The sequence below is a fragment of the Hemitrygon akajei genome, chromosome 8 (assembly GCF_048418815.1).
Source record: "Hemitrygon akajei chromosome 8, sHemAka1.3, whole genome shotgun sequence".
Lineage (NCBI taxonomy): Eukaryota > Metazoa > Chordata > Chondrichthyes > Myliobatiformes > Dasyatidae > Hemitrygon > Hemitrygon akajei.
In genome coordinates this window covers 173,913,085-173,929,889 of record NC_133131.1, presented here as the reverse complement: position 1 = coordinate 173,929,889, position 16,805 = coordinate 173,913,085, and the positions used below count along the sequence as shown (strand labels likewise).

At 41.3% G+C, this 16,805-nt stretch overlaps 1 protein-coding gene across 1 annotated transcript in view; it reads left to right on the top strand.

Moving 5' to 3' along the window:
* The window catches only part of slc39a4 (solute carrier family 39 member 4), a 55,807-nt gene that overhangs the window by 17,494 nt on the left and 21,508 nt on the right, over positions 1–16,805 (top strand). The window contains exons 2-5 of the mRNA XM_073055127.1: positions 2,580–2,873; positions 5,527–5,725; positions 7,643–7,821; positions 14,731–14,908. Of these exons, the coding sequence (XP_072911228.1) occupies positions 2,580–2,873; positions 5,527–5,725; positions 7,643–7,821; positions 14,731–14,908 (850 nt within the window). The remainder of the gene's footprint in view (positions 1–2,579; positions 2,874–5,526; positions 5,726–7,642; positions 7,822–14,730; positions 14,909–16,805) is intronic.

Genomic DNA, 16,805 nt, shown 5'->3' with positions numbered 1-16,805 from the left:
CAGGTAAAGGCATTGTTTAAACAAGTTGGTTCCCTTCAGTACTGTGTGTTTCAATAATATGGTTTCCCTGACAAGTTCAAGTTTGTTGTCATACAATGTATCAACACCATGAAAACTGGCTTCTGCAGCAACAACACAGTAAATCCAAACAATGACAAACATACACTCAGTGGCCACATTATTGTGTACCTCAGACGTAAAACATGGGAGCAGAATTAGGCCATTTGGCCCATCGAGTTTGCTCCACCATTCAATCATGCCCGATCCTTTCTCCCCCTCCTCAGTCCCACACCCAGCCTTCTCCCTGTAACTTCTGATACTGTGTCCAGTCAGAAAATATCAAACTCTGCCTGTCCTTGCCTCTACAGCTGCCTGTGGTAATGAGTTTCACAAATTGACCACCCTCTGGCTAAAGAAATTTCTCTGTTTTGAATGGATCCCCCTCTATCCTAAGGCTGTGCCTTCTTGTCCTAGAAGCCCCCACCATGGGAAACATCCTTTCCACATCTACTCTGTCTAGGCCTTTCAACATTTGAAAGGTTTCAATGAGATCTCCCCTCATCCTTTTGAATTCCAGTGTGTACAGACCCAGAACAATCAAATGTTCTTCATATGATAACCCTTGCATTCACGGAATCATATTTGTGAACCTCTCTGGAGCCTCTCTGATGCCAGCAGATCTTTTCTTAGTTGAGGAGCCAAAAACTGTTCACAATATTCAAGGTGAGGCTTCACCAGTGCCTTATAAAGCCTCAGCATCACATCATTGTTCTTGTATTCTAGACCTCTTGAAATGAATGCTAACATTGCATTTGCCATCCTCACCACTGACTCTACCTGCAAGTTAACCTTTAGGGTGCTCTGGATAAGGACTCCCAAGTCCCTTTGCATCACAGATTTTTTGATTTTCTCCCCATTTAGAAAATAGTCCGCACATTTGTTTCTACTACCAAAGTGCATGACCACGTATTTTCCAACATTGTATTTCACTTTCCACTTTCTTGCCCATTCTCCTAATCTGTCTAAGTCATTCTGCATCCTACCTGTTTCCTCAACACTACCTGCCCCTCCACCAATCTTTGTATCATCTGTAAACTTGGCAACAAAAACATCTATTCCACCATCTAAATCATTGACATACTGCATAAAAAGAAACAGTTCCAAAACTGACCCCTGTGGAACACCACTAGTCACTGGCAGCCAACCAGAAAAGGATTCTTTTATTCCCACTCGCTGCCACATACCAATCAGACAATGCTCTAATCACTCTAGTAACTTTCCTGTAATACCATTGGTCTTAATTTGGTAAGCAGCTTCATGTATGACACCCTGTCAAAGGCCTTCTGAAAGTCCAAATATACAACATCCCCTTTATTCTACTTGTAATCTCCTCAAAGAATTCCAACAGGTTCATCAGGCAAGATTTCCCCTTAAGGAAAACATGCTGACTTTGTCCTATCTTGTCCTGTGTCACCAAGTATTCCATTACCTCATCCTTAACAATTGACTCCAATTAGATTAGATTATCCACACTCTCCTCTCTGCTACACCTTAGATATCTGAAAAAACTTATTGAATCCTCTTTGATATTATTGGCTAGCTTACCTTCATATTCATCTTTTCTCTCCTTATGGTTTTTTTTCAGTTGCCTTCTTTGTTTTCAAAAGCTTCCCAATCCCCTAACTTCCCATTAATTTTTGCTATATCATATGGCCTCTCTTTCGCTGTTATGCCGTATTTGACTTCCTTTGTCAGCCACAGTTGCGTCATCCTCCTTTTAGAATACTTTTTCATCTTTGGGATGCATGTATTCTTCAGAATTGCTCCCAGAAACTCCAGCCATTGCTGTTCTGCCATAATCTCTGCTCATGTCCCCTCCCCTTCCAATCAACTTTGGCCAGCTCCTCTCGCATGCCTCTGTAGTTCCCTTTAATCCACCACAATACTGATACATCTGACTTTAGCTTCTCCCTCTCAAACTGCAGGGTGAATTCAATCATATTATGATCACTGCCTCCGAAGGATTCCTTTACCTTAAGGTCCCTAATCAAATCTGGTTCATTACATAACACCCAATCCAAAATTGACTTCCTCCCAGTGGGCTCAACCATCTTTTGGGCATCCTACAAATTCTCTCCTGTGTTTTCATGTGTGTCCAATGTATTGTAGGGACTGCAGGGACTGCTTCAAGAACCTGATAACAATGGGGAAGAAGCTGTTGTTGAATCTTGAGGCTCCTGTACCTCCAGCCTTCTGGCAGCGTCAAGAAGTGAACATGGCCAAGATAGTGGTGATAGATGCAAAAGCTTGACAGTATGCTCCAGCAGGTTCAAAAACAGTTTTTACCCCACAGCTTAATTTGTCATATGCATCTTGGAACATTGAAAATAACTGATGATTGGGCTCGACCTGAAATAGCGACTCTTTGTTCCTCTCCATAAATGTCGCTTGATCTGCTGAGATCCTGCTAAGATGTATGTGTTGCTCTGGATTTCCAGCATCTGCAGAATCTCTTGTGGTTAAGAAAGTAATTTTACCGTTTGTTAACAACTCTATTCTATTTCTCTTCTTTTAACTAGTGCTTTTTGGCCAATGATGTCTTTGAACTTGCTGGGAAGAATGACAGTGGCAGCAAAACACTGACACCTGATGAGTTTTTCCAAATCTCTCCTGGCTTGCTGCTCTTTCTGACTGACCCACAGAGAGTGTGCCAGGACATACAAGCCAAGCAGTGGGAAAAGGAAACAACGGTGTTCACAGAGAAACTATTGACAGCAATTGATACCAGCCAAATCCCCAAGCTCACCCATAGCCTAGTGGAAGAGGAACTGCAGAAAATACAGAAGAGCTATCTGACGGTGGACAAAGGTCAGGTAAGTAAGAATAAACACGTGGCAGTTTGTTCTTTTTCCTTTATTCAATAACGTATTGTCAGCATAACTTCGAACTCTGCACGACACTAAAATAATTAGCAAAATTGCTCAGAATTGGAATCAGGTTTATTATCACTGACGTAGGTCGTAAAATAAAATAAAAATTAGTATAAGTTGCAATAAAAATATATAAAAAGTAACTAAATAGTGTAAAAAGACAGCAAAGTAGTGAGGTAGTATTCTTGGTTTCTTAACTCACTCAAAAAAGCTCAACGTCATACACATGAAAATGGTTAATATGAGGAGACAGGGGGCATAATCAGACCTGGAGAGGATTAGCAGCTTTAAATTCCTTGGTGTTATTATTTTGGAAGACCTGTCCTGGGCCCAGCACATAAGTGCAATTACAAAAAAAGCACAGCAGCACCTCTACTTCCTTAGGAGTTTGGGTGACTCGGCATGACATCTAAAACTTTGACAAACTTCTACAGATGTGTAGTGGAGATTATATTGACAGGTTGCATCACAGCCTGGTATGTAAGCACCAAAGTCCTTGAATGGACCTTTGAGTGTATCTACATGAAGCATTGTCGCTGGAAAGCAGCTTGCATCATCAGGGATTCCCCAACACCCAGGACATACTCTTTTCTCACTGCTGCCATCGGGAAGGAGGCACAGGAGCCTCAGGTTTCACGCCACCAGGGTCAGGAACAGTTATCACCTCTCAACCATCAATCTCTTGAACCAGAGAGAATAACTTCACTCACCCCATCATTGAACTGTTCCCACAACCTATGAACTGTCTACCTCATGTTCTCAATATTTATTATAGTATTTATTATCTATTATTATTACTTTCTCTTTATTATTACTTTATTTATTATTACTTTCTCTTTGCACATTGGTTGTTTGTCTGTTTTGGTTGTAAATGATTTTTCATTGCCTAAAAATTCATAGTTCAAAGTAAATTCATTATCAAAGTAGATATATGTCGCTACATACAACCCTGAGAGTTGCTTTCTTGTGGGCATTCTCAGTAAATCCAAGTTACATAATAGAATCAATGAAAGACAGCAGCCAACAGGATAGACAAGCAACTGTGCAAAAGACAACAGACTGTGCAAATGCAAAAGAAAAAAGGAAATAATAATAATAAATTAATAAATAATCAATAAGGAAGAAGAACATGAGATGAAGAATCCTTAAAAGAAAGTCTATAGATTGTAGGAACAGTTCAGTAATGGGGTGAGTGAAGTTGAGTGAAGTTATTCCTATCCGTTCAAGAGCCTGACGGCTGAGGGATAATAACTGTTCCTGAACCTGGCATTGTAGGTCCTGAGGTTGTTGTTGTGGCACCACTCTGCCAGATTTTAATCTCCATCTTATATGCTGATTCATCATCACCTTTAGTTCAGCCAAAACAAGTGGTGTTGTCAGCAAACTTAAATATGGCATTGGAGCCTCACAGTCAGAAGTATAAGGTGCGTAGAGCAGGGAGATAAGGAGGTGAACACCTATGCTGATGGAAGATTATGGAGGAGATGTTTTTACCAATCTGAACTGACTGAAGTCTGCAAGTAAGGAAATCGAGGATCTAATTGCACAAGGAGGTATTGAGGCCAAGGTCTGAAGGTTATTGATTAGTTTTGAGGGGATGATAATATTGAATGCTGAGCTGTGATGGATAAAGAACATCCTGATGTATGTATCTTTGCTGTCCAGCTGCTCCAGGGTTGAGTGAAGAGTCAATGAGACAACATCTACTCTGGACCTGTTGTGCCAAAAGGCAAATTGGAGCAGATCCAAGTCGCTTCTCAGGCAGGAGTTGATATATTTCATCACCAACCTCTCAAAGCATTCGTCACACGCAGGTTACCATGTTTTTCTTAGGTACCAGTATAATTAAAGCCTGCTTAAAGCAGGTAGGTACCTCAGACTGCTGAAGCGAAAAGTTAAAGATCTCAGTGAACACTCCAGCCAGTTGATCAGCACATGGTTTTAGTTCTCTGCCAGGTACCCCATCTGGGTCAGAAGCTTTCCGCAGATTCACCCTCCTAAAGGATGTTCTCATGTCGGACTCAGAGACTGAAATCACAGGGTCAGTGGGGGGCTGTGGGAGTTTGCGAAGGTTCCTCCATGCCTTGACAGTCAAAGTGAGCGTAGAATACATTGAGCTCATCTGGAAGCGAAGCTTTGTTGTCACCTATGTGGCTGGGTTTCACTTTGTAAGAGGGATTGTACTCTATTGTGCTTGTTTGTTCTACAACAGATGCCAACAAGAAAATGAATCTCAGAGCTATATATGGTGAGATATATGTACTTGGATAGTAAATTTACTTTGAACTTCGAACTTGCACTTTGGAGGAATGATTATGTTCTCAATCTGGTGTAAATTTTTCTTCACCGTCTATCTATTTAGTAGAAAACCAGATCAACATGGACTAGATGGGCTGAAGAGCCTGTACCTGTGCTGCAGTGCTCAATGATTCTATCCCATTCCCTCTCTGCACCAGGGAAAGATGATGGAGAAAGGGAAAAATAAGTATTCCTCAGAAAGATTTGGAGAGAATAGATGATTAAGGAAGATGTGTTGGTTGTTACAGGACATTTAGTTGATAGTAATGTTTGATAACTAATTTTTTTTCATCTCTAGCCTTGTGTTAACTCCACTCAAATCATAGAAGAGTACAAGCTGGTGTCCAATGGGATGACAGGAATTAATGTTGGCCACTTTTCTGCTGTAATACTTTACCATGTCTTACGAGGAGACTGCCTACTCCGATACCTATTGCCAGGGCCTGAATACTTCCTTAACTTCATATTTCACATGTACCAGAATCTCACCGGGACAGGTAAGGAAAACCTTCTTTGTTCAGTTTCTGACTCATAGTGACATGTACAGATGTATTGTCCTGGGAGACCAAGGCAGAGGCTGCCACTGTAACTAGGATTTCAAACTGGATCCTGGTGAAGGATCTCAGCTTGAAACATAACCCTCATTTCTATCATCCATGTGCCTATCTAAGAGTGTCTAAAATGTCCCTAATGTGTCTGCACCTACCACCACCCCTGGCAGTACATTCTATGCACTGTTTATGTAAAAACAAACTTACCCTGATATCTCTACTGTACTTTCCTCCTATTACCTTAAAAGCATGTCCTCTAGAATTAGCCATTGCTGCCCTGTTAAAAAAAGGTGCTGGATATCCACTCTGTCTGTGCCTCCTATCATCTTATATATCTCTATCAAGTTGCTTTCCATCTTCCTTCACACCAAAGAGAAAGCCTTAGCTCGCTCAAACTTCCTTCATGCTCTTTAATCCAGACAACATAACTCTCCTCTGCATTCCCTCGGAAGCTTCTATAATGAGATGACATGAACTGAACACGATACTCCAACTGTGGCTTAAGGGTTTTAAGAAGCTGAACATTACCTTGTGGTTCTTAAATTCAATCACCCAACTAATAAAAGACAACACACCATACACTTCCTAAACCACCTTATCAACTTGCGCAGTGACTTTGAGGGATCTATGGGACTGAACCCCAAGATTCTTCTGTTCCTCCACACTGCTAAAAACCCTGCAATTAATCTTGTATTTTGTCTTCAAGTGCAACCTCGCAAAGTGAATCACTTCGCACTTTTCTGGATTGAACTCCATCTGCCACTTCTCATGTCAGCTCAATGTCCCGTTGTAACCTGTGACAACCTTATACACCTTGCACATCACCACCAACCTTCGTATCATCTGAGAATTACTAAGCCACCATTCCACTTTCTCATCCAAATCATTTATAAAAATCACAAAGAGTAGGGGTCCCAGAACAGATCCAGGTGGAAGACCAATGGTCACCAAACTCCAGGCAGAATATGCTCCAGCTATAACTATCTTCTGCCTTCTATGGGCAAGCCAATTCTGAATCCATGCAGCCAAATCTCCTTGGACACCATGCTTCCTGACTTTCCCTATTACCTGATGCTGCTGTGTGCTAGATCTGTGTATAATGAGCCCCAAATCGTGTTATGCTGCAGCTCTCTAGTGTTTCACCATTTATATGATAGCTTTCTCCTTCTTCCATCAAAAGGAACAACATTACAGTTTCCTACATTAAACTCCAGCAGTGAGCAGAGTGGACCTCCTGTGGTAGATTAGGATGAGCAGGAAATCAGATCAGTGTTGGGTAAAGGAATTATACCCTCAGTGGCCACTTTGTCACATACCTCCTGGACCTAATAAACTGGCAACTGAGCGTAGTTCATGGACATCCACAGCCCATCCACTTCAACATTCAACGTTGTTGTGCATTCAGAAATGCTCTTCTGCACACCACTGTTGTAACATGTGGTTATTTGAGTTGCTGTTGCCTTCCTGTCAGCTCAAGCCAGTCAGTCCATTCTCCTCTGATCTCTCTCAATTACAAGACATTTCTTCCCACAGAATTGTCACTTACTGGATGTTTTTTTGCACCATTCTCTGTTAACCCTAGAGACTGTTGTATGTGAAAATCCCAGGAGATCAGCAGTTTCTGAGATACTCAAACCACTCCATCTGGCACCAACTATCATTCCACAGTTAAAGTCACTTAGATCAGATTTCTTCCCAATTCTGATGTTTGATCTGAAAAGCAACTGAACCTCTTGACCATGTCTGCACTGAGTTGCTGCCACATGATTGGCTGATTAGATAGTGGCAGTAACGAGCAGGTGTACAGGTGTACCTAACAGAGTGACCAGCGAGTGCATAAATGCAAATGTTCTTTTCTTTCAGAACTTGAAGACTTGATGGATAAAATTGGTTTAGCTCACAATAACCAAGAGCATCAACACCCAGAGAACAGTGGAAGTCATAGTGAAGACCACTCGGGTGAGAGGTCTCAGGGCCATCGGTCCAACCAGCTGCCAAGTCATGGCCAGGAGGAGGGGAATGAGGACAGTTCCTGGGACATGGTAATGCTCTGCACCTTACAGTAATTCCCTCCTCCTTGTTGTGTGTAGTTCTAGTTTCACCTTGGATGCTGCCTGGGTTAGAGAATATGGAGAGAAGAGGCAAACTTGGGTTGTTTTCTCTGGAGTGTCAGAGGCTGAGGGGAGCTCATAGCATGCAAAAAGGGCCCTTCAGTCCACCCAGTCCATGCCAGTCAAGATCCCATATCCAAGTTAGTCCCCTTTCCCCGAAGCAGTTCAAAAATAAACACAATAAGATTAAGAAACCAACAGTAAAAAAAACACTATAAACATAAATACATAAAATAACTTACATACATAGATTGCTTGTCTGTCCATAAAGTGACAATAGGTACAGGAGTGCTTGTACACAAGGAAATGATAAAGGAGTGGTAGTCGGGGGTGTGGGGGGGGGGGTTACTGGTTGGAGGTGTTGATCAGTCTTTCTGCTTGGGGAATGTCACTGTTTTTGAGTCTGGTGGTCCTGGTGTGGATGCTATGTACAAACAGTCCGTGAGCAGGGTGGGTGGGATCCTTCATGATGTGACATGCATTAAAGGTGAGAGCAGAAAAGTTTCAAGAGAACGTACAGGGCAAGTTTTTATTTTACATACAATGTGGTAGGTGCCTTGAGCTGTAGTGCTGAACATTGTGGGCAGGTAATGTTGGTGCAGAAATGAGTGGAGACACTGCAGGCTGCCCTTAGCAATCCTTACGTGGATTCACATGAACGACTGTATATTTCAATGCACATATAATGAGTAAATGTGAATCTGTTAAAAGCAGATATGATAGTGATGTTTAAGAGGCTCTTACACTGCACATGAATGTGCAACGAATAAGGGGATCTGCAACAAGAGGGCATAACTTCAACTTCACTCATGCCAACACTGAAATGGTTTTACAAACTATGAACTCACGTTCAAGGACTCAATAACTCACATTATCAATATTTATTGCTTATTTATTTATTTTAATTTATTTAGTATTTTTATGTTTGTGTATTTGCGCAGCTTGTTGTTTGTACATTGGTCGTTTGTCCATCCTGTTGAGTGTGGTCTTTCATTGACTCAGAATCAGAATCAGGTTTATTATCACCGGCATGTGACATGAAATTTGTTATAATCTAGCAGAGAGAAAAAAATATATAATAATAAATAAACAAGTAAATCAATTATGTATATTGAATAGATTTTTTAAAATGTGCTAAAACAGAAATACTGCATATTAAAAAAAACTGAGGTAGTGTCCAAAGATTCAATGTCTATTTAGGAATTGGATAACAGAGGGGAAGAAGCTGTTCCTGAATCGCTGAGTGTGTGCCTTCAGGCTTCTGTACCTCCTACCTGATGGTAACAGTGAGAAAAGGGCATGCCCTGGGTGCTGAAGGTCCTTAATAATGGACGCTGCCTTTCTGAGACACTGCTCCCGAAAGATGTCCTGGGTACTTTGTAGGCTAGTACCCAAAATAGAGCTGACAAGATTTACAACCTTCTGCAGCTTCTTTCGGTCCTGTGCAGTAGCCCCTACATACCAGACAGTGATGCAGCCTGTCAGAATGCTCTCCACGGTACAACTATAGACGTTTTTGAGTGTATTTGTTGACATGCCAAATCTCTTCAAATTCCTAATAAAGTATAGCCACTGTCTTGCCTTCTTTATAGCTGCATCGATATGTTGGGACCAGGTTAGATCCTCAGAGATCTTGACACTCAGGAACAAGAAACTGCTCACTCTCTCCACCTCTGTGAGGATTGGAAAACGTGTTCCTTTGTCTTACTGTTCCTGATGTTCACAATCAGCTCTTTCGTCTTACTGATGTTGAGTGCCAGGTTGTTGCTGCGGCACCACTCCACTAGCTGCCATATCTCACTCCTGTACGCCCTCTCGTCACCACCTGAGATTCTACCAACAACGGTTGTATCGTCAGCAAATTGTGTTTCTTTGTATGTGAATGCCTGCAAAAAATGAATGTCGGGCAGCAAATGGTGACATATATGTACTTTGATAATAAAACCATCAAGTCCATCAAGAAGCCCATCAAGTCTGCTCTGCCAATCCATCACGGCTAATTTATTATCCCCCTCAACTCCATTCTCCTGCCTTCTCCCCATAACCTTTGACACCCTGATTAATCAATCAACCTTTGTCTTAAATATGCCTAATGACTCCTGCACAGCTGTCTGTGGCAATGAACTCCACAGATTCACTACCCTCTTGCTAAGGAAATTCCTCCTCATCTCTGGTTTAAATGGACGTCGCTTCATTCTGAGGCTGTGACCTCTGGTCCTAGATTCCCCCACTACAGGAAACATCTCTCCACATCTAATCTACCTAGGCCTTTCAATATTAGATAGGTTTCATAAAACCCCTTCTCATTCTTCTAAATTCCAGCAAGTACTGACCCAGAGCCATCAAACACTCCTCACATGTTAACCTTTTCATTTCTGAGATCATTCTCGTGAACCTCCTCTGGAACCTCTCCAATGTCAGCACATCTTTTCTTAGGTAAGGGGACCATAACAGCTCACAATACTCCAAGGGCAATCTAACCAATGCCTTATAAAGCCTCAGCATTACATCCTTGTTCTTATATTCTAGCCCCCTCAAAAAGAATGCTAACTTTCCATTTGTCTTCCTTACACTGACTCAACCTGTAAATTAACCTTTGGGGAATCCTGCATGATGACTCCCAAGTCCCTTTGCACCTTTGATTTTTGAATTTTTTTCTCCATTTAGAAACTAGTCCACGCCTTTATTCCTTCTGCCAAAGTGCATGATCAGCACTTTCCTACACTGTATTCTATCTGCCACTTCTTTGCTCATTCCCCTAATCTGTCTGAGTCCTTCTGCAGAGATCCTGCTTCCTCAAAACTACAAGACCTTTCACCTTTCCTCATTCCATTTGCAAACTTGGCCACAAATTCCTCAATTACTTCATCCACATCATTGACATATAACTTAAAAAGAATTGGTCCCAACACAAACCCCTGTGGAACGCTACTAGTCAATGACAGCCAACCACAATAGGAGCCCTTTATTCCCACTCTTTGCCTCCTGCCAGTCAAACAATTTTCTATCCGTGCTAGTACCTTTCCTGTAATAGCATGGGCTCTTACCTTGTTAAGCAGCCCATGTGTGGCACCTTGTCAAGGGCCTACTGAAAATCCAAGTAAACAACATCCACTCACTCCCCTTTGTCTATACTGCCTGTTATTTCCTCAAATAATTCCAACAGATTTGTCAGGTAAGATTTCCCCTTTAGAAAACCATGCTGCCTTTGGCCTATTTTATCATGTGCCTGCAAGTACCCCAAAACCTCATCCGTAATAATACTGCTCTATCAGTTTTTACTGCCCATTTGCCAGGATACTCAGCATCAGCAGTTTCAGGGTTCAGTGATCATGATCTTTAGAAACAAGACTTATCAGAGTAACCTCTGGAAGAAGCGGATTTCACAATGAGTCACATGGACCGGTCAAGTTCCAGTTGATATGGTGTCCTGAGATTTGAGCGTAGTCAATAAGGGGTGTTACAACCAGTCTCTTTATTCCTGGGTACATGAAATAAAAATTTACCCAGAACTTCCACCTTAATCACAATCCAAAAACTGCTGTTGGGATTCTCCATAAGGAGGTGAATCCGTGGAATTCATTGCCACAGGCAGCTTTGGAAGCCATCATCGGGTATATTTAAAGTAGAGGTTGCTAGTTCCTTGATTAGCCAGGGCATCAAAAGTTACGGGGAGAAAGCAGGATAGTAGGGTTGAGAGGGATAATAAATCAGCCATGGTAGGATAGAGGTGATGTGCCAAATAGCCTGTCTTATGTCTCATGGTCTAATATGAAGATGCCGGATCTTTATTCCTTGACATTTTGGAAAATGAGAGGTGACCTGGAGAATGAGAAGTTTATAAAATCTTGAGGAGTACAGATGAGGTGGAATGGTCATAGTCTTTTTAACCCCTGGGGTCAGGGGTCCAAAACTAGACAGCACAGATACAAAATAAGAGGGGAAATTTTTAAAGGAGGCCTGAGAGGAAGGTTATTTACATGGAGGGTAGTGAATACTGGAATGAACTGCCAGAGGAAGTGGTCATGGTGGATACAACTACACCATTTAAAAGGCATTTGGATAGATACATGGAGGCTTATGGGCCAAACATGGACAACTGGGAATAGCAGGGTGAATGCTGTGGTCAGTACGGACCAGCTGGGCAAAAGGGCCTGTTTCTGTGCTGTATTACTCTCTGGCTGTAAGGAGAATCATCTTTATTCGCCAGATATATTTACACGTTTTAGGAATTTGCTGTGGTGCGTTGGTGCGACATGCAACAAAAAACAACAACATTGTTTAAACAATTATAAAGAATTAAATAAAAGATAAATCATGATATATAAAATAAAGCCAATGAAGTTAGAGGTTAAAATACAGATATGAAATAAAATGGTCGTAAATATGAGCATGTATTTACAATGTAACCAGTAGGGGGCAGCACAATAGCAGAGTGATTAGCACAACAACTTACAGTACCGTGGCCCAGGTTCAATTCCCAATGCTGTCTGTAAGAAGTTTGTATTGTCTCCCCATGATCGCGTGGGTTTCCTTTGGGTACTCTGTTTTCTGACACTGTGGTCACTGTAAATTAAATCACAGGTTTGCTGGGCAGCACGGCTTGAAAGGCCAGAAGGGCCTATTCAATAAATAAAAAGTGGTTTAAAATGTTTCCAGTGCAGGTAGTGACTGAGGAAATAGATAGAAAGGGGTGTGGGGCTCTAACTGGAATGGTTGATTGGAGGAAGAAAGTCCAGAAGGGAGCTATCGGAAAAGGCAGTTTTCAGGGTGGATAGGGTCCACCATGATTTTTCCTGCCCACTCAGTTATCCTGGATGTATCAAAGTCCTGCAGTGATAGCAAAGTGATATAAACTATTTATAGAATTGCAGAAGCAGTGGCATGTGGAAAATGATTGAAGTTAATTACTTTGGTAAGAAAAGAACCCTTTATAAACAGTGTAAGACTAGTAATAGTAGAGGTACACAGGTAAACTGGTCTGCTGAGTAATGAATATAAATACAGCAAACAATTAGACAGGCAATTGGTTGGCTTTAATAGAAAGGGAGATTGGAGAATGCTATCTTGCTGTAACTTTACAGGATTTTAGTAAGATCACAGCTGGATCAGTGTGTGTGAAGTTTCTAAATCGGTATCTAAAGGTAGCATGAAAGTAGTAGTGTGGATTCACTACATTGATTTCTGGAATGAGAGGCTGTTCTCTGATGATTAACCCACACTAATTTCAAGTCAGAGGAATGAGGGATAATTACGCAGTAGCCTATCGGTTAGTGAACACTTTTACAGCTCAGGTCATTCAACCCCGGCACCTTTTGTAAGGAGTTTGTATGTTCTCCCTATGACTGCATGGCTTTATAAATAAATACCTATGCATTCATGGGGAGGAATGTACAAACTCCTCATGGATAACGTCAGAATTGAACTCTGAATACCGATACCCTGAGCTGTAGTTGCGTTGAGCTAACCACTCTTATTAATGTTCCCCAATTTAAATTTATTAATCATACCATGTGTATGTAAGTGATTTCTAAGTTCCTTGATTCAAGCAGGAGATACTACTGTTACTTACAATGTTCACTGCACAGAACTTCATGCATCTGGGAATGTTAGGAAAGTTATCTGACCACCAGAGGGCAGAGCTGTATTATAGTTCAGTTTCACAAGACAAACTACCGTATAAGTGCTGGAAATCCGGAGCAATACACACAAAATGCTGAGCACAAACAGGGGAAAATGAACAGTCAAGTTTCTTGAGGATCTCTACCTGAAGCATTAACTTTCCATTTCCCTCCACAGATGCTGCCTGACCTGCTAATCTAAGCACTTCAGGAAGAAATACAGTGGATTCAGGTTAATTAGAGCATTTCAGGACCAGTACATTTTAGCTCAATTAAGTGGCTGCCCAATTAGCCAAATCTTCATTTTCATTGTAACATTCAAGATAATTGCAGATACCTTTAAATTCTTTGTAGTTCCTAAATTGTTGAAGTGGTGAAATTGTTTCAATTTCACTCCTGGACATTTCTGACATCTCCAAGCCTGAGTGCTTGAAACCGCAGTGAGCAAAACAGTTCTGAATTTTCTTGCTGATTATTTCTCAAAAATCACTACTTTTGAACACAAACACACGCAACTGGCATTATTCAAAAACTGTTCATTCCAAGCACAGTGTAGTTGGGCCATCAGTTTATTGGGGCAGCTGATTATTTGAGATAACACTTAAGGAACAAAATTGCAATACAGTACAAAAAGAAATACATATAAATTTTTAAATTAATTAAGTAGTGCAGAAAGAGGGCAAAATATGTAAAATAAATGGTGAGGTTCTGTACATGGGTTCGTTGCCCATTCAGAAATCTGATGGCAGAGAAATGTTTGCCAAGAAGTTTAATTACAAGTTCAAGTTTATTGTCATTCCACCATACACACGTATACCACCAGATGAAACAACGTTCCTCCCGGCAAAGTGCACAACACAGTGCATATGACACATACACAAAACACATAAAGTAATGGTACTACAAATAAAGTAACAAATAATGATGTGCATATATGATACAAGTTAAAAGGTAAACAGTATAATGCCACTGGTGCTCTACACATAATGAGCAGGGAGTTCAATAGTCTCATGGCCTGGGTGAAGAAACTGTTTCCCATCCTGACTGTTCTTGTCCTAATGTTTTGGTACCTCCTGCCTGATGGTAGGGGATCAAAGAGATTGTTGGACAGATGACCAATCTTTGCCTAGTCAAAATATATTTAGAAAGTCTGTAAGTTCAATGTAGAATATGAACTGATCGGCTCTTATTTCTTTACCTCTTTTCATTCTGTTTGTAGAAATGTTTTAGTTCCAGTGAAATAATGGCGATCCATCAGATTGCAGCCAATGAGATGATTTCCCAAAGCAAGTTTGTTCAGCTGAGCCCTGCGTTAATTCAGCAGCTTCTAAGTCAGGCCTGCACCGGAGTTCAACAAGAGAAGGAACCACACAAATATCAGCTGACCACTGCGGAAAGTAAGGTCTCCAACAAATTGTTATGTACTGGCTTTCAGTAATTTTACAAATATGACACACATTTTGGTGAAATTTACTTACTTACTTCCCATTGATTGCACAAGTATTAAGTAAGAGAGCAAAGAAGTAGTGAGGTCATGTTCATGGATTCATTGTCCAATCAGAAATCTGATGGCGGAGGGGAGGAAGCTGTTCCTGAAACATTGAGTGGGTCTCATTAGACCATAAGACATAGGAGCAGAATTAGGCCATTCAGCCCATCAAGTCTGCTCCGCCATTCCATCATGGCTGATCTCAGATCCCACTCAACCCCATACACCTGCTTTCTCACCATATCCTCTGATGCCCTGACCGATCAGGAAACTATCAACTTCTGCCTTAAATATTCCCACACACTTGGCCTCCACCGCAGTCTGTGGCAAAGCATTCCACAGATTTACTACTCTCTGGCGAAAAAAAAATTCTCCTTACCTGTGTTCTGAAGGGTCACATCTCAATTTTGAAGCTGTGCCCTCTAGTTCTGGCTAACCCCACCATAGGAAACATCCTCTCCACATCAACCCCATCTAGTCATTTCAATATTTGGTAGGTTTCAATGAGATGCCCCCTGTATTCTTCTAAGTTCCAGTGAGTACAGACCCAAAGCTACCAAATGCTCCTCATATGTTAACCCCATCATTCCCGGAAAAATCCTCATGAACCTCCTCTGGACTCTCTCCAATGACAACACATCCTTTCTGAGGTACCGGGTCCAATACTGTGAACAATTCTCCAAGTGCAGTCTGACTAGTATCTTATAAAGGCTCAGCATTATCTCCTTGCTTTGATATTCAATTCCCCTTGAAATAAATGCCAACATTGCATTTGCCTTCTTTACCACAGAGACCTGGTCTTGCACATATAAAAACATATAAATATATAAACTTATAGAAACATATAAAATTATGAAAGGGATAGATAAGATAGGGCAGGGAAGTTGTTTCCACTGGTAGGTAAGACTAGAACTACGGGACATAGCCTCAAGATTCGGGGGAGTAGATTTAGGACAGAGATGAGGAGGAACTGCTTTTCCCAGAGAATAGTAAATCTGTGGAACTCTCTGCCCAATGAAGCAGTGGAGGCTACCTCAGTAAATGTATTTAAGACAAGGTTGGACTGATTTTTGCATAGTAGGAAAATTAAGAGTTATGGAGAACAGGCAGGTAGGTGAAGATGATTCCATGGCCAGATTAGCCATGATCTTATTGAATGGCGGAGCAGCTCAATGGACCAGGTGGCCACCTGGTCCTATTTCTTATGTTGCACGTGGACTCCCAAGTCCCTCTGCACATCTGATGTTTGAACCTTCTCTGCATTTAGACAATAATCAGCACTATTGTTCCTTTTACCAAAATACATTATCATACATTTCCCAACACTTTATTTCATCTTTAGCCTATTCTTCCAATTTGTCTAGTCCTGCTGCAATCACATTGTTACCTCAGCTATACATGCTTCTCCACCTATCCTCATATCATCCGCAAACTTTGCCACAAAGCCATCAATTCCATTACCTAAATCATTGATAATGTGAAAAGTAGTGGTCCCAATACTGACCCCTGAGAAACACCACTAGTCACCGGCAGCCAACCAGAAAAGGCCCCTTTTATTCCCATTCGCTGACTCCTGCCTGTCAGCCATTCCTCTATCCATGCCAGTATCTTTCCTGTAACACCATAGGATTTTATCTTATTAAGCAACCTCATGTATGACACTTTATCAAACACCTTCTGAAAATCCAAGTAAATGACATCCACTGCCTCTCGTTTGGCTTTGTCCACCCTGTTTGTTACTTCTTCAGAGAACTCTAACAGATTTAAGACCATAAGATATTGGACCAGAAGTAAGCCATTTGGCC